We start from the raw sequence: 27,088 nt of genomic DNA, 5'->3' as shown, positions 1-27,088 counted from the left end.
GTAATGTAGTTGCAGTGGTATTATTTCTTGCTTCGATTGTTTTAAAATAAGAGTATAATCTCTATCTAATTGCGGGCATATTGGTCCTATTCAAAATCAGAAGTATTCATGAGTCTATGGTTTAAAAACACTATGTATTTGAGAGCTCAGTTGTGAAAATGACTTGCCTTTTTTTTTTTTTTTCCTCAAACAAACTCATATGTTATATGATGGAAAAAATAATTCATTAAGAGTATGTACCTCTTGCCTGTCCTAGAAGCTGTACCTGAGTATGGATAGACAAAAGAAATAGCAGAAAATAAAATGGCAACACAATGGTGTTTTGCTTTGATCTGATCTGATAGGCCCTGAAGACTTTCTCCAGAAGAGCAGAGATGCACTGGAAAGCAATTACGTGTCCGAGCATCTGCATGAGTGGATTGATCTCATCTTTGGCTACAAGCAAAGAGGGAGCGAGGCTGTGGGGACCCATAATGGTATGTAACGTGCACAGTAGCTCATTTCACGTTTGGTGAAAACCTCCAAAACCAAACAAATGGAAACTTAGGCCAGAGCCATCAAGCTGATTTTTTCAGCATCAACTTTTTAAAAACAAAAAAGTGCCTCCTGGTTCAGTGACCCTGGATCAGAAACTGGGTGGTGGAGGAGAAAATCCTTTTGCCTGAAGAACACCTGTCTCACTCTGATCCCAAGAGGATGCCAGTCTTTGTCTGAAGTCCCCTAAATGAGTTTCAGTTCTCACCTGCCTCCAGGTTTCTCAGTGTTGAAAACAAGAAGCTGGAGCCGGAAAGTCAGGCCTGATATCTCACATGACCATGTAGAATAAGACAGACGCTAGGAGTCACGCTTCTCCTAAGGTGAAAATAATACTGCCTGGGAAATACACCATGGTAACAGGTCAACTCACTTGCCAGTTTGAGTTTTGTCCAGCAAAAGCTAATAATTCAAATAGTCATTTATTGGAGTTGGATATGAGTCTACTTTGCAAAGCAAAATTTAGTTTCTTTGAACATAAATAGAAAATTATTGTTGAGTTTAAATTCTGAGGGTGTATACTATAACAAAACAATACCTCTTTCAATTGTGTTTTATGTCTGTCTCTTCAGTATTTCATCCCCTGACTTACGAGGGAGGCGTGGACTTGAACAGGTACTTATAAGTTTCTTCTCAGGTTACCAAATACTACTTTGTCTCAATGACTAATACAGTTCTTTGAGAGTATCAAAGTATGGAAGTTGTACAATGAATTAGATCTTGCTTTCACCACGAAGTAAATGATTGAGCCTCAGAAAATTGTGTAAAGATCTGTGGTGAGCTTTATATGATCCTGGCATGTGGTTACTCTCATTTGAGGGTTCATCCTCCTGTTGACCGGTTTGTTTGAAATACGTGTTTTCAAAGAATGTTCATCTACTGACTCATGGAATTGTGTGTATTCTCTGAAGCATCGAGGATCCTGATGAGAAGGTAGCCATGCTGACCCAAATCCTGGAATTCGGACAAACACCAAAACAGCTATTCATTACCCCACACCCTCGGAGGATCACCCCAAAGTTTAAAAGTGCATCTCCACACTCCAGTAACAATGCTTCCTTAGCAGATTCCCCAGGTAAATGTGTAATGAGAGTAAATGTGAGGGCCTTTTGTTTCACTTTTGTGAGCAAGATGTTTCGGAAGATTCTGAACACGACCTGTCGTGCTGCTTGTAGATGATTCTGTTTTCCTGTCTTACTGCTGTTCTTCTGAAAATCAAGTCCTGTTTGCTGCATGGTTGTTTTTAACTGTTGACTTTAAAGGAAGTCAGATCACTTTTATTTTCTGGTAATTTAATGAGTGAGATTTGGCTCGGTGTTAACACAAACTTGACCCTGTTCTCAGATCTTGTCTTTGGAAAGGAAGCAAAGAACACTTCAGGCATCCACATTTCACATTCCACAAAAGACAGCCTCAAATCTACAAGTTCCCAGAGGGAGTTTGACACTAGGTGGAATTTTGGGAGCAAAATCTTCTCTTATCCCCATTTCTACTCAGTTCTGTTCACGCATTTGTATTTCTTAGGCACTCGCCACTGAGCACACTCCCACGGCCCACAGGAGGTGATGCCCCCCACCGGGCACACTCCCACGGCCCGCGGGAGGTGACGCCCCCTACCAGGCACACTCCCACGGCCCGCGGGAGGTGACGCCCCCCACCAGGCACACTCCCACGGCCCACGGGAGGTGACGCCCCCCACCGAGCACACTCCCACGGCCCACGGGAGGTGACGCCCCCCACCGGGCACACTCCCACGACCCGCGGGAGGTGACGCCCCCCACCGGGCACACTCCCACGGCCCACGGGAGGTGACACCCCCCACCGAGCACACTCCCACGGCCCACAGGAGGTGATGCCCCCCACCGAGCACACTCCCACGGCCCACGGGAGGTGACACCCCCCAAAGGTTTGACCACAGGAGTATCTTGTGATGCCATTTCAACCTGCTGTGTCTGGTCACCAGGCCCAGTACCGCAGTCAGGGGCTTGTTTTAGAAAGGGTCGTTGTTCTGGGCCTTCAGAGCAGGAGCGAAGGCGTCCTTAGCTGGCCGTGGGACAGGATTCCAAGGCAGAAAGAATCCAGAAGACACTTAGAGTAGTAATTGATTTCATTGCTGCCTTCTCCCCGCTCAAAACCAAAACAAAACTGCAGCATTCTTAGGGAACCGTCAAGTTTTTGCAAAGATTGCTGACCAGGAAGTTAGTACTCAGTCTGGTATTTCCTGAAGTTCGTAAGTTAGGGTCCAAGTGAAACTTTGCAAACATTGATTGTAAAAACTGTAATATTCAAAGTCTTCTAAAAAGAAATGTCATTCCATTCTACCTTATTTATCCTAAGTACTTTTTTCCTTCCTTTCTCCCCACAGTATTTTTTTTTAATCTAGTCTGTATTCCTTAGCATTTTTCCTTGATTAACATAGAGCTATCCAACATATACATTTCAAAGCAATTCTATCTTGGTGAGGTGTTGTTTTTTTTTTTGCTTGTTTGATTTTAAATAGAAAATATTGTGTATCTGATGCTTGTCCATTATTTAGTTGATTCACTTAGCAACTATTTAATGTAGTCTCTCCAGGTGAAGAGTCTTTTGAAGACCTGACTGAAGAAAGCAAAACCCTTGCCTGGAATAACATCACCAAACTGCAGTTACATGAGCACTATAAAATCCACAAAGAGTAAGAATGTCACTGTGCCTCTTCTTGGAAGCTGAGTCCTCGCAAAAGTTAGGGTCTCAGCATGCAGTTAATCTGTTTTAAGCTGACTCAAGGGGGAAAGTTGCTTTTCCATGTTACTGCAATTATTTTTAGCCCTGCAAAATGTCTATCGTGATCTGCTGCCCGAGTTGGATGTGGCGAGTGAAAGTTTAGCACAGAATAATTCGTTTTGACTCTCCAATATAGATGGGCCCTCTGGTGGTCCAAAACTGCTGTCTATCATTTTAAAGCCCGAGATGAGGCCCACAGATATTCAGCTTTTGTGCCTCTCAAGCTGGGGTGCACATCCTCTTGAGATCTTTGATGATGATGAGACAAATATGGTTTATCTTACCCAGGAATTAAATTTACTCATATTTTAGGGAAGCATAAAGTAGATGGTTAGTTTCACATGAATTCTAAAGATAATACCTATATTTCTAAGAAATTGGGCCCTTGCTGTTGGACCCAGAGGACAGTACATGTGGTCCTTTTCTTTATCCTTAAGGGTACACATGTACTCTGGTAGAAAGGCTTGAGAAACACTGGCCTAAGTCTGATCCATCCTGCCAGAGAGGAGAAAACCCAGGCCCAGAGTTTAGATCTGTTGTCCTATCTACAGCCATAGATGACACGCCTGCCATTGCTTTGTGCACTCCCTGTGGGTCTTGAGTGGAACTGTATGTGCTAGTCTAGTTTAGATCAATTGTTCCCAGTTGGCACAACCTCCTAAAAATAAATGTCATTCCATTCCACCGTATTTGTTATAACAGTGGCTTTTCTCCTCTTAATTTCTCTAAATGGCACGTAGAAAGGGACCTTCCAATCCAAGGCAGTGAAGACAAGAATGAACCTTTAAGAGGACATGCTAGACCAGACAATTGTATCGTCATTGAACAGATGCTAGGTAAATTTGATTCAGTAGTGAAGCCAGTGAAATGTGGAGTTGCAGTAATTTTAGTCATGGGCAAATAAGGTGGAATTGAAGAAAAGCTCACCGCTACTTTTCAAACTGTCAGAAATATGTTAACTATTGAATGTGGCAGTTAGGTAAGTTAAGAGTGGGTATTACCAAATAAAATTAGAAGTTGCCAGGACATGATTTGGAAATGGCAGGTATGTTCTGGGATAAAAAAAAAAAAAAAGAGGCTTGGTGAAATTAAAGACTTCAAAACACAGTATATGTCCTAATACATGGCTGATAGTAGTTTATAAAATTCTTTGTTTTTAACAGGGCAGTTACTGGAATAGCAGTCTCTTGCAATGGGTCTTCAGTCTTTACAACATCACAAGGTATGTTCTGCTAATTGAATCACAATGCCCATCAAGACTCCTGGTCAAGGACTTTTTTTTTGAGTGTGCTGCCTCCACATAAAATAAATTTTGAGCAACTAATTTGTGGTATCTTACATAAATTTCATTGTAGTTTGTCCAAAACAATAATGAAAGGCTTTGCTGTTGCTGATACACTTTCCTGAAAGTATAGGTCTAGTTCCCTTCTCTTTGCTGGGTAGGGCCTTTCCTGCCCGCTGTAGCGGGGGCGGGATGGTGTTTTCACGGTGGAAATGTTTTTCAATTTTGTTACTTAGTATTTGTTTATGTATAGTGTAGAATTTATTTCAGAATTTAATTCATACATTGTTAATATAGATATTATCAAAATTACTTTTTAAAAACCCTGAAGTACCTAATTGCTATGATTTGTAACTATATTTTAGTTGTATGATTTGTAGTTATAAATATATATATATATATAACTACATGATATAGAAGTAATTATATTATGATATATGATTAATTAAAATCTATCTTGTCCCTCTTGTATTTGAAATACCCTGGAAGTGTGAAGATGAAAAGGATATCTCAGCTATCCTATTAGGTTATAAGACAATTAAATGTGAAAAAATTCTTGGCTGTTTCTAATGAGGCTCCTTAGGCTTTAATCCTTGTCACAGGAAATGATATTTTTCATCTATTAAGAAATGGTGCTATCTAATTAAACACAGATAAACAAAATCTAAGATTCTGTTATCATTGTTTATCATCTGTAACATATCATTCCTTTCTCTTTTCAAATACTATCTCAGATCTCATAAAACAGAATTTTCCACAAAGCATAGAAAATAGTTCGACAGTAAGCCAAAGGAAGTTAATGTGCAGTATGTATACCAGTGGCCCAAGTGTTAAAGAGATTATGGTGCCAATAGAAACAGCCCATCTTTTGACAGATTTCAACCTTCTGAGTTTCCAACATTATATATAACACAAGATAAAATGTTTTATCTTTAAGCAGTGGCTGTGTTCTTAGCTGGATTTCTCTGACACCATTAAATCCTTCAGTTCACTATTCTTGTATAACCTTGTAAATCATGAATTTGGGGAGCAAAAATGTTTCAAGACCCTAAGGCTTATTAAGCATTATATTGGTTGCTTGTAGATTTTCTAAATAAAGGGGAGAGACTTTTTTTTTTAATTGAAAGCTTTTGTTTTTTTCTTATTCCCTCTCTCTTTGAAATTTTAATAATTTGTATTACTGATTTATATGTATTTTGATTGTCAGCCCCCAGAATTACCATTTCTTCTTCAGAGTATCTGTAGGTGTGAGGAATTCACAGAGACCCACCATCTATTAGATTAGCAGTCTTGGAGTTAACGTCTTTAATATAGGGAATGAATCTTTGATCTTGGGCAACACATCTGTACATCCACCCTCGTGGCTGTCTTACAGTTTTCTGTACTATGATGAAGACACTCCAGATTGATGCTTAATTAGATGAGGTGGTGAACGCCCAGGCTTGCCTAGTGGAAAGGGCTGCTTTAAAATCAGAAGCCGAGTTGGTGAGGATATCAGAGCTACGATACAGTTTGGGGAGAAGTTCAGGTGATATTGTTAGTCTTCTGTTTTTGTCTTCAAGGTAATGCCAGAGAGTGTCTCTCTTAGGTTCATATTTATAAATGCTGAGGACTTTTGTGTGTTGGTTTTTCTAAAACTAAGGTTGAAACATTGTTTTCCTACACAAAAGAAACTACTTAAAGCTCCTACCAACATTTTGTCAGGATGAACATTTACAAGTTAGGAAATAGTTGTTACAAATTCCAAATATTTGAAGTATATTAGAGCACTATAATCTGTGAATTGTTGTTTTTATAAGATTGTTTTCATACAATTTCAAAGTTTCTGAAAGGCAAAGAAATTAAAAGCTTGGGAGTTTTTTGTTTTTTTTTTTTTTGCATAGGCAGACTCTGGGAAAGGAACCGGGTCTCTGGCATGGTAGCTGAGAATTCTGCTGGTGAGCCACCATTGCACCACCCTAAAAGCTTAGACTTTTTTAGTCCCTTCTTTATTCTTTAAAAAGTTAGTACAAGGTGCACGCATTGTTCAATGGTAGAATGCGCACCTGCCAGGCAGGAGACCCCGGTTCAATTCCCAGCCTATGCACCAAAAAAATTATTAAGTAAAAATAACATTTTTTAATAGCACAATGATATTACACCATAATTGTGGCGTATGCAAAAACCAAACACATTTAAAATTGCCAGGACCTTTTTTTTCTTTAGGTTGTTGTAGTTAATATTAAAATCGCTATTTTACTCTGTAACTTTGAGCTTATATCACTTATAGACTTAACCCTGCATTCAGTCCTGCTGGAATGTCAACTAGCATACATGTCTCTCCTGGGTTTATAACTGGTTTCCTTGTCATGAAGTCAGATCACAGAAACGTAGTGGTGGCTGAGGCCTTAGATGATCCAGTCCAGCGTCCCACTGGGTTCTCCATAGGATGGTACTGCCTGTTAGCCGCAGGAATGGAAAGGGCAGCCGTGCTATTATTTGCCATCTCTGATGGTCAGGCAGTCTTTATATGTATGCTTTCTCATTGTTTATTTAGATTCCACTTTGAAGATGTTTTCCAAAGAATCCAAAATGCTACAGAGAAGTATATCATTTTCGAATATGGTGGGTTCACTTTAATTTGATCAGCAATGCTTTATGATAGGCATTAATGAAGTAGTTTGTTTTACCTATAATATAGTGATATTTCTCCCAAAACAATTATTTTCGGTTTGCTTCTCCTTCCCCATAATATTGTGATCTCATTTTTAGCCTACAAAACTTGAAAAGCTATCCAGAATTCCTCTTAGTAACTCCTGTTCTGAACTGTCATACTATTTATATAACAAATACATGCATATCTCAGTTGGCAGTATATCTAAAACTAGAAAACCTGTTCTAAAAAAACCACACAATTTACTTTTAATATAAATCTTCCAAAAGCTTTTGAAATTCCCTAAAGAATTTTGGAAGGTTTCCTAACCCACGTAAATTTGTAATTTTCATTCTTCAGGATCCTCCCTAGCCCTATCCTCGCAAGATTTATTCCGAACCGTTAAGAGGAATTTGCCCCGCTCAGGGGATTGAGGACCACCCAGAGCCCATGAAAACCATTAGGCTAGATGAATGATACACTTATTTGACATTCTTTCCTACATTTGGGAGGGAATTTGGCATCTATGATTATTCAGTTGAGAAAACCTGGGTAAATATGAGGAGGGCCAACATAAAGTGAATTTGAGCATTATTTCATATTTTTTTGAAACTTGTAAGATTGTTTTACCATCTTGACTTACTAGTTATTATAAACTAGTAATGCTGAATCATTTGTATTTCAGGCTTTATCATCTTGTTTACTTTTACCAGGAGATTCCACTGTAATAAGCTCTTCGTGGGATAATAATGTGTATGTATTTGTGACGTGTCATTTCCAAATGCAGTACTGCTGCCTATCTTTGTGAGCACAAGGCTGAAAAGGCAGAGCCTTCCACTGGCAGGGTACTGTAGTGTTTTCTAAGGGGAATAGAAAACGGACTTTTTTCCTGTCAGATTTAAATGATTATTTGAATATAACAATTTCTCCATTTGGAATCTATTTTTCTGCTTTAAGTTGAGGCGAAAACACATCAGAGTCTAGAAATTTCTAGTTTTAAATTAAGAATTTGAGTATTTTTGTTCAATAACACAAGAACAAGTAACCTGTAATTCTAGTGGGCCTTAGTGAATGTGGAATTAAACAATGTAACATTCCTTAAAAGTCTTCAAGTAAAGCTGGACTCCTGTTTTAATAGTTCTCATTATCTTTTCTCTTAGCTATTTTTATTCCATAGCATTTGGAAGACGCCAGGACACATTAATGGGGCATGATGATGCTGTTAGTAAGATCTGTTGGCATGACAACAGGTTGTATTCTGCATCGTGGGACTCTACAGTGAAGGTTTACATATATACCTTTTAACTTAAAATGTTTAGATAATACAAATACTATAAACTAACCACTGTTGTTAATGTGTTCAGCCATTTCACTGTTTTTCACGAAGTATATATATGGATACCAAAGGAAGGCCTCTTTTTTAAATCGATGCCCCTCTTGATACTTGAGGACGTTACCACAATTTTTGTTCTGTGTGTTCAGCTGGGGGTTGCATTATCTGGAATTCATATGGAGGAGAGCTGAAGAGAAGTAGACAGAAGAAGCCCCTTGCACCTGGCATGATTGGGAGTAATCATTAGTTAATCAGAAAGTTTCAAGTTAAAGTGAGGAATTATCAAAAATGTTCCATATGCAAATATTTTAACTTAAAACATACAAGTGCACATTCATTCACTTACCTTTGGGGCCTTTTCTAAGGAATTCTCTTGTATAAACGTAACAGTATTCATCACCTTCAGTTTTTAATTTGCATTTATGTGAAAGAAAACAAGAACCTAAGATTCTTAGAATTCTTCAGTTTTCCAGAAGTGTTTCCCCCTATTGTTTTAGACTTTTTTTTTTAATCTATATGAAATTTTAGTAATTGCTTGGTAACTTGAGTCTTTTCAAAACATTTTTGACACTACAAACTTTGAACTCCTATTTCCTTAGTTCACACAATACTTAAATTACATAATTACAATACCAAGCGCAACTGATAAAAACAGACGGAATCAAATGATAACTCTAGCACAAAACTGGTGGGAATAAAAGGACAAAAATGATGCAGAAGGTGCTGGGAGCATCGTTCAGTTTCATTTTATCACCAAATGTGTTAAATGGGAATTGGCCAGGAAAGTTTTTCCTGAACATGTTAGAAAAGATTTTATATTAACTGTTTGGTAGTACCCTCTGCAATGTATTCCTTCCATCCCAGGTGTGGTCTGGTGTTCCTGCAGACATGCCAGGCACCAAAAGACACCAGTTTGACTTGCTGGCTGAGCTGGAACATGATGTCAGTGTAAGTATTGTCAAACAAAACCACATGGAAAACGAAGCTGACCAAGTCCAGGGTGGGGATGGGGTTGTTTCTTGGTTGTGTGTGTGTATGTTCTCATCCTTTGCTTCATTTGCTTGCTTGAATTAATGGTAGACTAAATCTAAATTTTCTTGGGTGACTCCTCTGATCTCCAGGTCTAGATTTTTTGTCTTTTTTCTCCAATTTCTTCTTTGTATATTTCCCTAATAATTAGCCACTATCCAAATAGATTTCCAAAAGATCATTATCTGAGCGTGACAGTGAGTATTTGGGTGCTGTCATATAATTTGGAGCAACAAGCTGTGCCATGATCCATCATCTTTCGTATTTTCTGCCAGGGCAGGTGGAAAGGATGGCCTGTTTAAGTTAGGGCCCATCTCTAGATGAGGTTGCTGTACCTCTCAGTAGATTGCCAGGTGCGTGCAGTTTGTTGGCAGAACAAAAGTTAGTGTCACTCATAGTGTTCTCACTGCTGCATCTTATATTATGGGTTTTTTTTAAAAATAATATTGCCTTTCCGCTAAGGTCATGAAGTGGTACCTAACTGGCATAATCTAGAGCAACTGAGGTTGAGAAATATTTAGCATGTAATTAAGATGGTAGAATCCTGTTGGGCATTAAGCAGTAACAGCACAAGGGCAGGGGGTTGGGGAGGACAGTAAAATAACTTTCAGAGATTTCCTATTCCCACCCCCACCCCACCCCTAAAGAACCCTCAAATAATCATTATTCAAGAGCAGCTTGGTACCCATCTACAATTTATTATGTATGGATTTGTTTTTCAGACACTGTCAATTCGAGTTTATGACTATATCACATTTATTCTAGCAATATTTAATTTTCATTTCTACTTGTATTTGTTAGCACATTAAGAATTTCATTTTAATGGGAGGGTATTGAAATATATCTTCATGAACTATACCAGTGCAAAGAACGATGGGGTTTAATACCTATCATTATTCCCACATATTTGAGGCAGACCCAGGGAAACTGACCATAGTTCTAAATGGAGTATTTATCAACGTGTTTTCTTCCTTAGGTAGATACAATCAGTTTAAATGCCGCCAGTACGCTGCTAGCTTCAGGCACCAAAGAAGGCACGGTTAACATTTGGGACCTCACTACAGCTACCATATTGCACCAGATACCATGCCATTCAGGGACTGTACATGATACTGCTTTCAGTCCAGGTATTTCAGTATCCTTTTTAATACAGTTCAAACCAGGTCAACTGGAAATAGTATTTTGAAAAAAACAAAACTACCATTTAAAAAGAAAACACTACTTACTGATTGAAGATGCTCTGCCTATAATTCTAGAGTGCTTTTTGCCAGAATACAGTGGCATTTATAACTAGTAGAAAAACTGCAGTGGAACTATTTCTTAATTCTTCAACTCACACGAGAACTTAATTTAAAAACTGTAAGTGAACTCAAAGTAAAGGGCCATCTCATCCCAGTGATTTAGAAACAGAAGTATTTTGAGGAGAGGATAGGTCTTTGATTTAGTGCAAGCAAAGAGCTCAAGGAAAATGAAAATGGAGAATAAGCCACTGGATTAAGAAATAAAACCTCAGAATAACTTAAGAACACACGTGGAGCTGTAACCTGTATGTGTTATCGCATTGTTGCAGACAGCCGTCATGTTCTCAGCACAGGGGAAGATGGCTGTCTAAATGTCATGGATGTGCAGACGGGGATGCTCATCTCTTCCCTGACATCAGAAGAGTCACAGAGGTATCTATGCGCAGAGTTCCTAGCTGGGGAGACTTGACAAACCTGTTCATGGTCACTTCACTGAGGTTACTTTGACCAGTTTGTAAACAACAGTTCGCCTTCCTCTTTCACGGTTAAATGATTATTTCTACTTGTGCATGCAGGTGTTTTATCTGGGATGGAAATACAGTGTTATCTGGAAGCCAGACTGGTGAACTACTCGTTTGGGACCTCCTTGGAGCAAAAATCAGTGAGAGAATACAAGGTCATAAAGGTGAGCAGCTGTCTTGACCTGTTTTCCTAGGAAATTGGCCTCGACCCTTCCTTTCCCCATCAGGGAATATATTCTTCTCAGGCAGGAAAATTCTTATATCCTCCATGCTGTAAAGTTTTCCCTCAAGCCTCCTGGGGGCAGGGGATCTGAGAGGACCTGTGTGTGTGTGTGTCCTCTTACTAAGAAAAGAAGGGGTCTGTATGTAAAATTATTTAATAAATAATGTAGAACATAAAATTCTTTTTTTTCACTTTGTATATTTGAGAATCACTAATGTCTGCTTATAGTTGCCTCTTTCTGATCATTTGGAAGACTTAATTTTTATTTTTTAGTATTTATTTTATCAATTCTGGATACTTTAGAAAAGCTTTTTACCCACGTCCCCACCTTTACCTCTTGACTTCTGTCATATTATTACACCATTTTGTCAAAGGATAAAATACTTGTATTCTGTACTGTATTCCATATTCTCAGTTGTTCCAGCTTTGATTCACATTTAAATGTATCTTATTTCTTAAAAGCTCTTTGTACCAAGCAGTGATTTTTAGTTTATATAGAGATTTTATGAGACAAGATAAGGTAGGAGTTATTTCCCTTCTTCACCTAATGCACAGCGAGTGAGTACTATGATTAAGTATGTCTTTAGGAGCCTTTGGCTGACGTACTACCTCATCAAATATCTCTTCTTCTTAGGTGCTGTGACATGTATATGGATGAATGAAAAGTGTAGCAGCATCATCACAGGAGGGGAAGACAGACAAATTATGTTCTGGAAATTGCAGTATTAAGTGCCTTTTTTCCCCCCTAGAAATGAAATTGAACTCTAATGTATTTTTAAACCGAACTTTTAAATTAACTGGGGAAGGTACAATGATAGTAATGAGAAGTTTTACCACTTGGAAAAGAGGTGGTTTTAAACTTTCTAAATCATGGTGACTTCATTGAAAGCCATTAGTTGACATCTGTAAGGCAAATAAAGATATGGCAGTGTTAGGGAAAAGCAGGTTCAGCCCCACATGATGATGGTCAAAGGACAGCTTTGGGTGACAAGGAGTGATACTTACTGGGAAGCACTGAATAATTTGAAATTTCCAAGAACTGAGTCACTCTTTTATCTGTCTAATCTACCCCAACTGCTGACAACTGGGTTTTTGGATGTGTGTTTTCAAGTCTACAATCTCTACCCAGATTCAAAGAGCCTGGCAAAGGACTAGTAATTCTTATATGAGTGTTTACTGTGTATAGGAACGGTTTGTATTTCATAATAGCTATTAAATACTCATCTTTTCTACATTAAAAGTTATTTTTCTGTAATGAAAGCAGTTTCATTCTCTTGTTTAAGCCTATACGAACCACAATATTGCTCTTGTATAGAAAACCTAATATAGTTCTAATACTTTTGGAATGATCTTCAGATCCAAGTCCAGATAGCAGGGTAGGTAAATTTCAAACCAAATGATATAGTAACAAAGACTGAAGTTTAACTTTTATTTATACATACATAATTAGAATAAACATAAGACAAAATAGTCAGGATAAATGTCACTGCCATTTTGTTTACAGGGAAAAGTCAGGAAATGGAACAATGACAATATTCTAAGATAGTTACAAAGCAGCTAGTTTAAGAATGCCAAAATGCAATGACTAGAAAATCTCAAATACAACTAAATAGCTCTGCTACAGCTTAATAAGTACCATGAAATTGTTAGTGTACATTTCAGTTTAGTATAGAATTACATTTTGTATTTTATAAAGGCAGCAATTATATTTTGGCTTTTATTCTAGATGCTTCATTAACATAGTTAAGGCGACAGTTTTAAGTGAAGGTAATTGATAATCATAATTTTTTTGCAATCTACACACACTGTTTAATGCTAAAATGGAATGAACCAGTGTTACTTAATTGGCATCTTACATACCCACAAAAACAGAACTAGGAAAAAAACTATCAAAGGCAATCATTCTAAATGTAATATGGCAACACACTAAAAAATGCAGTTTACCACCGAAATAAAGTAATAAATCAGTACTCACTATATAAAGGTGATTCCAACACAAAGCTAAGAGCCTGTATCAGTCAACTTAATCATAATGGCTTGTAGAAAGCATCAAGTTTCCAGTAGATAAACTATTCTATGAAAGTCTGTATATCTTTTGAAAGTTTCACATCTGTAAAACCAGGATAAGGCTACAACTATCTTGAAGTCTGGACAAGATACCAGATCTTACAGTAAGATTCCCAGCCATATGTAAGATAGAAAGGTCTCCATGCAGCATATGCTCCTTGGCTCCAGGATAGCTTCATGTGCATAATACAGAAGTTGCTGAAAAGTAAACTGCAGTGGAATAGTTCAGCTACGTTTCCATTATGAAATTGACCTTTAAACCTCAGGAATGGTGTGATCCATCAGGCTTTTCATAATGCTTGGTGCCATCCTACAAGAGAGTTTTTATTATAGACTTTGTCCTCCCTCAAGAGATGCCACATTAGTACAATACAACACCAATTCAAGTTTAGCACCTATGTGCAGCAAGTGAAACTGGGGGATCTTTTTAATGCACTCAGAGCTAAGGCTCTCAGGTAGTCTATCTGTTTGCAAATACCTGGTGTGAAAGCCTCATACCAGAGACATACTTCTATTCCTATCTTGGTTTGAAAAGTTAGGATACAAACAAACCCTTATACATTAAGGCTGGTGGTGATTAAAAAAAGAAAAAAAAGACAAGGCTGTAATGAGTTGCAGGAAAAACTATGGGTGAGGGGTGTATTAGTAATTTAAGAAAAGAACTATAGAAAGATTAGCATTGAAAAGAAAAAAACAAGTAGTTATGGTTAGTGGCATGGAAAAGCCAAAATGAAAACATGTAATCTTAAAGTTTCATTATAAGAATTGTGTTTGAGTCTTTGTAATCTTATTGCCATATGTGAGAGAGGTTTTCTGAAAGCTGAATTCCAGGCTGGCTTGATAAAAGCAGCTATGAAAGAAGCTAGGATTTTAAAAAGCCCTAAAGAAGATAACGCTTACTTTCCCTTTCCTACTCTGCCCAATCAGCTTTCCAATCCTAGGTTCCTAACGACTGACAACACCAAACGTCCCTGTTTGCCTCCTGAGATGATCAAAAGAACAGATAATTGTTACTTCTGACATCCCTAGGCAAGAATTCTCTGTGGTGAACAACTAGGTTTCTGACAGAAGCAACAGGCAGATTGCAAATGCATCCTTTCTACTAAAAGTGAAACACCATTTATCCATTATGAAATGTCAAAATTTTGGAAGTATATGATGAATTTTACTCCATACTTGGAAAGTTGTAAGATCATCCCAAGCAACCAACTTCTCTGATTTAAATCATTCTTTTCAAATTTCTAGGTAAACCAGTATTGTCTTAGGTAAAAGAATGAGAAGTTTGGGAATTAAAAGAGAGCACAATGCTTATCTCAAGTCAGACAACCATAAACATCAAGTTAAAGAACTGCCTACTTACCGTTTAATAATATGTTCAAAGATATAAGCAGGCATGATTGTTATAGTAATTACAGTCCCAGATGTTGACAGTATGTCTGCAATTTGAGAGTCCTATAGAAAACACATAATGAACAATAATTCCACTGAAGTATAATTTTAAAAATGTAAAACTTATTATTGATAAAGAATTAGAGTCTATATATAGCTCTTTATGTCAAAACTCCTGAATGTTGCTGGCATTTTTAGTTTCTTTCCTAATGTTCTTTACCGAATTTAATTCTATAGAATCACAGTGAATTTTACACTTGGTAACAAATTGCTAAGTCAACTGAGTTGACTATACTCAAGATTAAATAATTGAATCCCAGAAACAATACCATCAACCCCCTCAGTTAACTGTGATTTCTAAACCAAGTTTATGATGAGAGAGCTCTGTTTAGGAATTTGAGGAAGGGGGGAGGAGAGGAGGACTATAAAAACAAATTAATATTAAATTATTTCCTACATTTTTGGATTGATAAAAGCTAGGCAACCATTAGTTTGGAACATCATTAGTCTCCACAGAATTTTATCTTAAGGAACTTCAGAGATCGTCAAGTATAACCCTCTCGTTACAGACAATAATTCTATATAATTCCAGTGACTAGCCACCCAGCAAGAGGCAGAACTAGAATGCCATCGTCCATCTCCCCAGTCTCTTCACTTTGGAGGTCAATATGAAAATAGTACCACCTAAACAGTCAAAAACAAAACAAAAAAAATGGGTATTTGCTAAAGTAAAACTTGAGCAGCAAGTCAGAAGTTTTGTTCATTACCTTCAATCCAATGACATTCTGTCCGTTGATTTCACAGATGTTGTGTTCTGTGAGGAGACCATTTCTGGCTGCAGAGCTATCCTTCACTATGGATGTAATTTTTCCATTTTTGAAGATAAAGCCAACATGTCCAGTACTATCCTTATGCATGGTAATAGTCCGTTCAAAGGGCCTATAAATACAATGGGGTTAAAGTAAAAATTTAAGTCCCAGGTACATATTTTAATGGATGCCATATTCCATACATTCTGCCACTTCAGGTACTCTGTCATAATAAACCTTTAGGTATATCTAGTAAGAGCAACTTACTACGGCTCTAACACTGACCATTCACAGAACCTCAGAGAAAGGATTATTAAAAAAAATCTCTTCAAATCACTCAACTGGCGTACTAATAAAGATTTTTTTCTTTGAGCATCAAAGAATTAACTGAATACAATGCTTTATGCAGCTTATCCACCTGCTTTCTTAGAAATCACTGGAATTTACTTAGCATTTAGAACAGGATAGGCTTTGAACTAAAAATCAGTGTGTCAAAATGAAATTTTTTTTTATTAACTTCCATATTCCTGGAACATAAATGCTCTTAGGGTAAGTTTCCTTTATTTAAAATCTGAAATATGTTGTCATATATTGCTTTTCATAAACTTTATAAGATTTTCTGCTACACTTTTAAAATAAGAACTACAAAAACAGTAAGACTTAAGATCCTCAAACCCTTTTTGGAAAGATGGCCTCTAGGAGAATGGCTGAGAGGTCTACTCTAAAAAGCCAATTACTGAATGCTGGCCCATCAGTTTTCCTGTGCTCACTTATCTATAATTCTGCCCCTATGTAGTGGAACAGATTGTATGATAAACCCCTGCTTATATTACAAAATTCAGAACAACCCTGTCTTTCTGGTTATTGAAATTATTCTTTGAAGTCTGCCTTTGATATAAAACAACAATGACGTTCATCTACAAAACGTGTCATCAAATACCCACCATGTATTAGAAACTTTGATAATGCTATGTATTATCAAAAATAAGTAAAACAGAAGTTTTATTTAGAAAAAAATAGATACCCCAAAGTAATTATAACAATGTGATATACGTCCACTCTTAGTACTGATGGGGACCAGGGTAAGAAAATAAATGGAGGCCTGTGCATCAAATACTAAATATATTTGAAAGTTATAAGCAAATGAACTGCTAAATAAAATATTGTATCCTCTTAACCTTGACAAATAAGAGCTGCTTAACCACCTGACAGTCCAGATTTGGTTTTGGGAACTTGGGCCTTGGAGTTCTGCACTGGCTCTATCCTGACTGCAAGGGAGCCTGACACCTGTGTGAACACCTTCACCAAGCAACGAGCTGGAAAGTGAGGCCAGAACCCTGCTAGTTATTTACTTCCCAAACATACATTTTCTGCTTTCTAATGAGACAGATTAGAACAGGAAAGAACCTGCTTAGCGGACAAATTCGTATAAGCTCTGAAATAAGGTATGCACGTATGAAGTATCAGAATGCTATTTTTTAAAATCAAACTGTAGAAATATAAGACTAATAATTTCCTGCCACAAAATTCTACATACACAAAATTCTGAAAACATAGGAAAATGGAAAACTAGTCTTAAGCTTCCATTTGAACTCCTTAATCATACCTTACCTGTCACGAATAGTCATAGTAATCTTTTCTCCAAAAGCCTGTTTGAGCACTTTGTGTGCTTTATCAGAGCTCCAGCCTGCACAGTTTTCACCGTTAATTTGGAGTACTTGATCACCAAATCTCAGACCAACCAAAGATGCTGGAGAATTAGCTTGGACTAGCTGGATAAATACACCCTAGATAATAAAAAAATAATTTTAGTCATTTACCTTGGTATAATATGCTTCAAAAATGCTGGAAAATTAGGAGCCAACTCTACCTTGGATAAAAAATGTTTAAAAATCACATGAGTACAATGTGTCAAGTTGCCAGAAAGAGGTGAAAAAGATATCAAGGAAATAACCCTAGGAAAATGAGGCAAAAGTGAGATCTCAGTGATTTTTACCTCAAATCATGATCCTTTCATCTTGGTAAAGACTAATGAAAATAAAGTAGGACAATGGTAATAAATATAAACATCTATGAGTCTGACAGAATGCCAAGTAAGTATCACACATGAATGTATATTTAGGGGGAAAGTGAGTCAAATGTTAGAAACTTGGAGATTTCTTTTATAGCTTAAGAGTGAAAGCATAAGGCCATCACTCTGTCTTGAGCTGCAGGATCCTTTTACCCATTTGCCAAATTATGCATAGTTGAATTAAGATTAGGGTTTATTATTTAACAACCTAAAGACGTGGAAATGTTTGATACCACTCTAGCTGGTATCTTTACTTCATAGTAAAGAAGCCACTATGAAATAAATATGGAAAACTCAAGTATGCTTAACTAATAATTTGATCCACATGGATTTTTTTTTAATTATGGAAGCTCTCAATCTCAGATGTTAAACAAAATATATAAACAGATTAAGTATAAAAGGTGGAGACTGTAAAATATAAAAGTACCTACAAAGGCTACAGTCCTAAAATCTTAAAGCTGGTCAGGCATGATTTCGGTTCTGTAGGTCAGGGAGGCACCAGGCAGCATCCTGTGAACTGGGCTAACTCACTTTGGCCAAACAGACAAATCCACTCCAGGTATAACTACAATCAGGTAAGAAAGACTCATGAAAAGTATCTTGTCTCTTTAGAACACAAGAGAAATCAGAGAAGAAACCCTGATGGAAGGAGTAGTAGTATACTCTGAATTAATCACCAGAGACCAAGAGAAAAGAGCAGGTAAATCAATGCTTCCCAGGCGAACAAAACAAATCAGTGTCTCCTGAGTAAGTTACAAGTACAAAAGACACAGATGCCTTCAGCCCTCTGGGGATACAGCAGGATTGAGGCCTTCCTGCCAAGATCAGTCTCATCCATTTATGCTGTTTGTCACACGCATTTTCATTTTCTGTGTAAGCCATGATGTGAAAAGAGTTGGACACACTGAGCTGACAAGACTTAAAACTAAACAATAATCCAGCAAGGTTCTGGCTAAAACTACACATAAGGGTAAGGACTTAGAACTTCCTTCACAGTCCTTAGTTGCTCCCTGGAGAGAACCCTGTCAGGATGGTAAAGCAAGAGGGAAAGTAATTAAAAGGGAAGTTACAACTATCCTTATAAGAAAACTGCTTCTGCTCAGAAAATGACCTACTAAATTAAATTTGAAGGATGGAAATAACAGCCCTGCAAACCCACTTCACAACTGTTATTTGATTTAAAAATACACACACTGCTGACCAATGATGATGCCCTATTTCAATGCTAGAATGCTACTGCGAAATATATGCAATAAATTATACTGGCCAATGATCTTCATTACAGAAAGAGTACTCAAAAAGAAAAAGAAAAAATTCACTCCAGGTAATGGTGTTAGACATTCCAATTCTACTGCCTCAAAATGTCAGCAGATTTAAAATATTCTCTATTACAGATGTATCATTATAGCTATCGTATTTCCATTTCAAATTATCCCAACATTAATCTTACTATCCTACAAGTTAGATACATTAAAATAAGAGGTGAAAAATACTTACATTATCTACTGATTTAAGTCTGAGACCAATTTTTCCATCTTGATCCTTACACAAAATAACTTCACGAATTCCTTGCTTAATTTCTGCTCTTCGAATTCCAACATCATTACCAGTTACTGGAGCCACCATATAGTTCACACTGGAAGGTCTTCCTACCAACTGCTGAAAAAACACAAAGTTATCAATATTCAGACACAATTAAATATACTCTGTTCAGGCTGTCCAGAAAGTAAGTAGAAATTATTTCCTTCAGATAAAAATGTGATTTCTGTAAAACTGACTCTGGATTTTACTTACTAATTCCTCAGGTAATTTATTCCCATATTTATCATCTCCAATAGAGTCTGCTGCCTTTTGAATTCCCTCATATTTATTTCATATGTACCTGGTTTATCTTGAATTCAAAGTTACCTATGAATTTGAAGAACTCAAAACTTACACAAACATTTGCCTGAGGATACTTTTATATAGTATAAAGTAGTAATGGCAGAGGAAGGAGACCCTCAGCAATATATGTACTACAAACTGAAATTTTACTCATTCCAAATTTATGACAATTTAGACAGCCTACTTACTCTAAAGTTGACATTTTTAACAGGAGTAAACACAAACTACTAGGATTCAATGTGAGAAGAAATTAGATATGAAGAACCACAAGGGTTCAAAAGAAAAAACAATTGCAGCTATAGGAGACAGAAAAATCAGTTCAAGAGATAGAAAAAAAATCTTAAGAAGCAAATAAATGAAAGAGATGAAAGCAAATGAGTTATTCAGTTTAAGTGCAATACAAGGTTTTAAAGTAGGTTTATTTTTGGAAAAAAATCTTTATTTTTTTCAGTAATCTTGTTAAGTACTTAATGTGCATTCTTTCCTATTATTATCACTGCCTACCTGACCTCCACCCCCTTCCCCAGCCAAAGCAAGGCATCATCTCTAGCATGGACTACCACAGAAACCTGCTGGCTACTCTCACTGCTTCCACAATACATTCTCCACTCCCCAAAGCAAATATAGTAATCTCTTGAAAGACAGAAGGTGGACTCTGCCACTCTCCCGAGTCAGATCCCAATTCCTTGCCTGGCCTACAAGGCTAGACTACTTGACCTGACTATGCTCCAATATTTCTGTGACCATGTACTACCTTCTTTCATCTGCTTCTCATGTAGGTTTTCCTGTCTCTCAAGTCTCTCAGATTCACTCCTGCCTGAGGACCTAAGATAGCTGCCCCAAGCATATAAAAGGCCCTTCCACCAGACAGAACACTGCTTGCAGCCTCGTTTCATTCAGTTCTGTGCTCAAATGCCATTAGATAAGCACTTGCCAAAAACACAGCCCTGACCACTCTGCCCACTTTACCTTCTCCCATTTTTTTCACAAGTCATTACTGTGTGTCTGAAATCTGAGTCCCTGGGCAGGAATTCTGTGTGATTCACTGTTCTGTCTTCCATGCCTAGCGCAAGAGTGGCAAGCAGGGGCACAAACTCTTATCTCTCATCTCCACTCAGTTAAGGTGCCATTTGGCAGATATCACTTGGAAAAGGCAGGGTTCTACAGTACAGGATATATAACACATGCTTTGAATCAGCAACCAATATATGGTGCAGCTTCTTCCAAGGCCAGAATATAAGGCCTAGGAATTAAAGTATGGCCATGAGAATGGTTCCTCTTACTTTTACACCTAAAATCTCTGTCACCAAATTATGCATCCCACCCCCAAAGTGCACTCTGCAGTTTGAAGATCTTACAAGGGAGAAGGAGAGCTTCCACTGGGGAACACTACGTTCCTTTAAAGTGGAAGATAAGACTGCCACCTAGCCACTTAGGACATCACATGGCACTGAAACAAAGGCAAGAAAGAAGCTACTAAACTAACACAGATGACCAAGAGGATACTATGTTGCTGCTACATAATGGGGACAGAAAGGATGATGTCTGTAATCCAGGAGGTTCTCTGAGGTGCTCTTGGTCCATGTGCAATAGTAAAGTTAATAGAAAAATAGACTTTTGCTTACAGTCTTAATGGAATAACTGGGGCCAGACTTACCCTTCTACCATATTCAATGAGAAAATTGGAGAAATAGGAAGCAACCATTTTCAGGCACTGGACAAAAGGCAGCACAGAACAGTGATCCCTGAGAGGCATGAGGTGAGTGCTACCACCACCTGGTATTATGCCTATGGCACTTGCTGTACTGCAGTGCAGTGATGGGATTCCCAAGCAGAACACTGTGGTCTTACTGAGCAGACAAGAAGATTAGAGTTCAGGAAAGCTGAGGCAGCTCAGGTCTGAAGGACAATGTACTGGAGAACAGAGAGTCAGAGAGAGAGAGAGATCCAGTAACCTGTATGAGTCTTCTTCAGTCTGTGGCTGAACATTAAGCCAGGATATTTGAGGTGAAGCTCCACAGGGCAAATAAACAATGTTCAGAAAACTGTAAGCTGAACAGTTCCCAGAGATCACACAGAGCTGGGAACATTCAAGTTTACATCAGTCAAAGAAGAGAGTCCTCACTGAATGCCCAGGTCATTCAGTAGAGACCCAGTGGGGACAGGCTTTGGTAGTGAGGCCACAATAGCCTTATAAGAAAGGTTACTTGGATCTGCCCCAACAAAGCATAAGAACAAGGTTCAAGCTGACCAACCTGTAACTTAATTCCTAGAAATGACAACACAGTTTAAAGAAATATTAACAAAATTCAGAAACTAAAAATGTTAAACTTCATCCTTTTACATCATGTGATTAAAAAAATAAGCAGCATGTCAAGCAGGAAAATTTGACCCATAATCAGGAGAAAAATCATTCAAGAGAAAACAGATCCAAGAATGACAGAAATCATGACATTAGGCATGGATTTTAAAATAGCTACATAAATATGCTCAATATACTAAAGGATTTATAGGAAATGACATTATGAGAGAAACAGAAGATATAAAAAGGAAATACAAGAAAATCTAGAGAAGAAAAATTTAATACATGAAGTAAAAATTCACTGAATGGGAAGACAAAAGCCTCCGACAACTATTAAATTAAATCAGAACAAATTAATTAAAATATAAATAAATAAACAGAAACAAAGAGTACTGAAAACCCTGAAGAGTAGATGCTTCAAAAATGAAGTCTGGCTCACACACACACAAAACATAAGCACAAAAAAAAAAAAAAGCCGAAGTGCTGGTCAAAGGCAAAGGAAATGTAGAACATGTATCAGGAAAGGGAAAGGCATTGAATATTAACTAAAGGGTAACTTAAAGGATAAAAAGAAAAAGAAGGAAAAGAAAATATAGATCTGAAAAATACAATCCAAAGGATAAGATGGTGGATTCAAGAAATGCCTTTTCAGTAATAACTCTGAATGTTAACAGACTAAACCTACAAATTAAAAGATACAGACTGGCAGAATAGATTAAGAAATATAATCTAGGTGTATGTTGCTTGTAAGAGACTCATCTTAGACAGAAGGATACAAATAGATTGAAAGTGAAAAGATAGAAAAGATGTTCCATGCAAGTTGTAACCAAAAGAAAATAGGAAGTAGCTATACTAAAATCAGATAAAACAGACTTTAAACGTAAAGACATCATGAGAGACAAAGATTAAAAGAGACAATTCACCAAGAAGAAATAACAATCATAAATGTAAATGCTCCCAATCAAGGAGCTCCAAAGTACATGAGACAGACACTGGAAATAATGAAGGGAGCAGCAGATGTTTCAACAGTAATAATCAGAGACGTCAATACACCAGTCTCCTCTATAGTTAGAACAACCAGAAAGATGATCAACAAGGAAACAGAGAACTTAACTTAATAAATGAATTAGACCTAACAGACATATACAGGTTATTACACCCCCAAACAACTGGGTATACATTCTTCTGAAGGGCTCATGGAACATTCTCCAGGGTAGATCTTAAGATGGGACACAAAACAGGTCTTTCTAAATTTAGAAACACTGAAATTATTCGAAGCACCTTTTCTGATCACAATGGAATGAAGCTAGATACCAATAACCACCAAAGAATGAGAACTTCCACAAACATAAGGAGATTAAATAACATACTCAAAAACAAACAGTGGGTCAAAGAAGAAATTGCTACAAGAAATCAGTAGCTATTGGGAAATGAATGAAAATAAGAATACAACATACCAAAACTGATAGGATGTGGCAAAGGCTGTGCTGAAAGGGAAATTTATTGCCCTAAATGCCTATATTAAAAAATAAGAAAGAGCAAAAATTGAGGATTTAACTGTTTACATGGAAGAACTTGAGAAAGAACAGCAGACTAACCCGAACGCAAGAAGAAGAGAAATAACAAGGATTAAAGCAGAGTTAAATGAATGGGAGAACAAAAAGAACAACAGAAAGAATCAATAAAACCAAAAGTTGGTTCTTTTGAGAAAAATCAATAAAATTGATGGGCCACTAGCAAGACTGACAGAGAAAAAGAGAGAGGATGCAAATTTAAAAAATCAGAAATAAGGGATACGTTACCACAGACCCTAAAGAAATCACAAGACAATACTATGGACAACTATATGCCAACAAACTAGACAACTTAGATGAAATGGAAAAATTCCTGGAAACACATAAAAAACCTACACTGACTCAAGAAGAAACAGAAGAGCTCAACAAACCAATCACAAGTAAAGAGATTCAATCACTCATCCAACATCTTCCTATAAAAAAAAAAGCCCAGAAACAGACAGATGGCTTCACAGGGGAATTTTATCCAACATTCCAAAAAGAAATAACACAAATCCTGGTCAAACTTTTCCAGAAAAATGAGGAAGAAGGAACACTACCTAACTCATTTCATGAAGTTAATAACATCACTTTAATAGCAAAACCAGGTGAAGATGCTACAAGAAAGGAAAACTACAGACCAATCTCTCTAATGAAGACAGATGTAAAAGTTCTCAACAAAATATTAGCAAATCAAATCCAACAGCACATTAAAAGAATTATAAACCATGACCAAGTGGGGTTTATACAGGAATGCAAGGATGGTTCAACACAAGAAAATCAGTTAATGTAATACAGCCCATTAACAAATTGAAAGGGAAAAGTCATATGATCATCTCTAAATATTCTGAAAAAGGATTTGATAAAATTGAATATTTTCTGATAAAAACATTTCAAAAGGAATCAAAGGTAACTTCCTCAACATGATAAAAGGAATATATGAAAAACCCATAGCAGCCTCATACTCAATGGTGAGAGGCTGAAAGCTTTACTCCTAAGATTGGTAAGGAAACAAGGATGCCATCTGTCACCACTATTATTCAACACTGTACTAGAAATCCTAGCAAAAGCAGGCAGGAAAAACAAATAAAAGGCACCCAAATTGGAAAGAAAGAAGTAAAACTTTCATTATTTGCAGATGACATGATACTATATTTGGAAAATCCTGAGAAATCTACCACAAAGTTACCAATTCACCATGGTGGCAGGTTATAAAATTAATGTGCAAAAAATCAATGTTTCTATACACACACAATGATGTAACTGAGGATTTAATTAAGGAAAAAATTCCATTCAAAACAGCAACTAAAAGAATCAAGTATCTAGGAATGAACTTAAGTAGGGATGTAGAAGACTTGTACACCGAGAACGACATAACACTGTTAACAGAAATCAAAGAAAATCTAAACAGGTGGAAAGACATACCATGCTCGTGGGTAGGAAGGTTAAATATAGTAAGATGTCAATTCTACCCAAATTGACCAAAGATTCAAGGCAGTACCAATCAAAACTCCTACAACCTACTTTGAAGACTTAGAAAAGCTCATTACTAAATTCATCTGGAAGGGAAACAGACCCTGAATACTTAAATGCATCCTAAAAAAGAAGACTGAAGAAGAAGGATTAATGCTTTCTGATTTTAAAACTTATTATAAAGCCACAGTGGTCAAAACAGCATGGTACCAGCCCAGAGATAGAAGTATTGATGAATGGAATTGAATCAAGAGCGCAGAAATAGACTTCCAAATCTACAGTCAAGTGATCTTCACCAAGGCCCCCAAAACCACTGAACCGGGACAAAATACCCTTTTCAATAAATGGGCATGGGAGAACTAGTTATCAATAGCCAGACAAATGAAAGAGAACACTTACTGTACACCTTAAACAAAAATCAACTAAAATTTGACCAAACACCTAAATTTAACAACCAGTACCAGAAAACTCCTAGAAGAAAATTTAGGGAAATATCTTCAAGACCTAATAACAGGAGATAGCTTCCTAAACTTTACACCCAAAGCACAAGCAACAAAAGAAAAAATAGATAAATGGGAACTCTACAAAAATCAAATGTTTTTGTGCCTCAAAAGACTTTGTCAAAAAGGTGAAGTGGCAGCCAACTCAATAGGAGAAAATATTTGAAAATCACACATTGGACAAAGGTTTGATATATCCCATATACATAAAGAAATCATACAATTCAACAACAAAATAAGCAACCCAATTATAAAGAGGCTAAAGATATGAACAGGCATTTTTCTGAAGAACAAATAACAGAAGGCTAAAAAGCACATGAAGAGATGTTCATTCTCATTAGCTATAATGGAAATGCAGATTCAAGACTACAATGAGCTATCACCTCACACCTACAAATATGGTTGCTATTAAACAAACAGGGAACTACAAATGTTGGACAGGATGTGGAGAAACTGGGACACTTATGCACTGCTGGTGAGAATGTATACTGACACAGCCATTACGGCAGTCAGGCAGTTCCTCGGAAAACTAAATAATGAGTTTCCCTATGACTTGGCAATACCACTACTTGGTATATACCCAGAAGAACTGAAAGCAGAGAAACAAACAGAGATTTGCACACTGATGTTCATAGCAGCACTATTCACAACTGCTAAAAGATGGAAACAATTCAAGTGCCCATCAACAGATGAGTGGATTAACAAAATGTGGTATACACATACAATGGGATACTATGCAGCAGTAAGATGAAATGATGTCCTGAAGCACATGACAACCTGTAGCTCATGACAAGAAGGATAAGGCTTGAGGACATAATACTGGACAAAATAAGCCAGACATGAAAGGACAGATACTGTATGATTCTACTTTTATGACCATGGTAAAAGGTAAAATGGAGGTTTATAATACAGAATATAGGGGGCCTAGAGATATACAGCAACTTGAGATGGGTGGACAGTTTGCCAATGAGGTTGAACTTAATTGAAATAGAATAGATAAAGACGTGAAGGTGGTTCACTAATGAGTCTATAATTAATGTTACCATATTGAAGGTGAACATGACTGAAGGAGGTTGTATAGACTCATGTGTCCCACCAATTAACACTACAAATATAAATAAGTTCTTGCATGAAGTATTTCAAAGGTATGAATCTTGTACAAAAAGTGTATAATTTCTGGGTATGGGGGAAGTGCCATTGCATGCTATGGGCTATGCATAACAGGAAAACATCAATAGTATCACAGCAATACCAGAATTAGGGGGAGATTTGGAGTATCTATTTGGTGAGGGTGTGTTTACTGACTTTCTCTTGGGAACAATGAAATTACCTAAAATTAAGAGTGGTGATGGACTGTTGAATTTGGACATAATACATGAGGCCCAGTAGATAGAGGTGGCTGAAAGATATACTGATTAAGAAGTAGACTGGTGAATGATGGTGTAAACATGATTGAACATGGTGCTGCTACCAAAAGAAATG

The 27,088-nt window shown here is 37.1% G+C and overlaps 2 protein-coding genes across 8 annotated transcripts in view; one reads left to right on the top strand and one right to left on the bottom strand.

The window, feature by feature from the left end:
• NSMAF (neutral sphingomyelinase activation associated factor) overlaps nucleotides 1-12,818 on the top strand; it is a 67,357-nt gene extending 54,539 nt beyond the window's left edge. For 5 of the 6 annotated variants that reach the window (XM_077166824.1, XM_077166823.1, XM_077166827.1 and 2 more), the window contains 13 exons: nucleotides 345-476; nucleotides 1,107-1,149; nucleotides 1,446-1,609; nucleotides 3,100-3,208; nucleotides 4,461-4,519; nucleotides 7,116-7,183; nucleotides 7,897-7,964; nucleotides 8,372-8,495; nucleotides 9,409-9,492; nucleotides 10,550-10,700; nucleotides 11,144-11,246; nucleotides 11,390-11,499; nucleotides 12,193-12,818. In XM_077166824.1, the coding sequence (XP_077022939.1) occupies nucleotides 345-476; nucleotides 1,107-1,149; nucleotides 1,446-1,609; nucleotides 3,100-3,208; nucleotides 4,461-4,519; nucleotides 7,116-7,183; nucleotides 7,897-7,964; nucleotides 8,372-8,495; nucleotides 9,409-9,492; nucleotides 10,550-10,700; nucleotides 11,144-11,246; nucleotides 11,390-11,499; nucleotides 12,193-12,287 (1,310 nt within the window). In that variant the 3' untranslated portion in view covers nucleotides 12,288-12,818. Of the gene's footprint in view, nucleotides 1-344; nucleotides 477-1,106; nucleotides 1,150-1,445; nucleotides 1,610-3,099; nucleotides 3,209-4,064; nucleotides 4,134-4,460; nucleotides 4,520-7,115; nucleotides 7,184-7,896; nucleotides 7,965-8,371; nucleotides 8,496-9,408; nucleotides 9,493-10,549; nucleotides 10,701-11,143; nucleotides 11,247-11,389; nucleotides 11,500-12,192 lie in introns of those variants that run through there. The other variant, XM_077166829.1, reaches the window with a different exon arrangement.
• Nucleotides 12,819-12,973: 155 nt separating this feature from the next.
• SDCBP (syndecan binding protein) overlaps nucleotides 12,974-27,088 on the bottom strand; it is a 50,213-nt gene continuing 36,098 nt past the window's right edge. For both annotated transcript variants that reach the window (XM_077166830.1, XM_077166831.1), the window contains exons 5-9: nucleotides 19,392-19,553; nucleotides 17,435-17,610; nucleotides 15,782-15,953; nucleotides 14,986-15,077; nucleotides 12,974-13,935 (exon numbers count right to left, since the gene is read on the bottom strand). In XM_077166830.1, coding sequence (XP_077022945.1) covers nucleotides 13,881-13,935; nucleotides 14,986-15,077; nucleotides 15,782-15,953; nucleotides 17,435-17,610; nucleotides 19,392-19,553 — 657 coding nt within the window. In that variant the 3' untranslated portion in view covers nucleotides 12,974-13,880. The remainder of the gene's footprint in view (nucleotides 13,936-14,985; nucleotides 15,078-15,781; nucleotides 15,954-17,434; nucleotides 17,611-19,391; nucleotides 19,554-27,088) is intronic.

This window comes from Tamandua tetradactyla, chromosome 6 (genome assembly GCF_023851605.1).
Source record: "Tamandua tetradactyla isolate mTamTet1 chromosome 6, mTamTet1.pri, whole genome shotgun sequence".
Taxonomy (NCBI): domain Eukaryota; kingdom Metazoa; phylum Chordata; class Mammalia; order Pilosa; family Myrmecophagidae; genus Tamandua; species Tamandua tetradactyla.
This window is presented reverse-complemented; position numbering and strand designations above follow the sequence as displayed.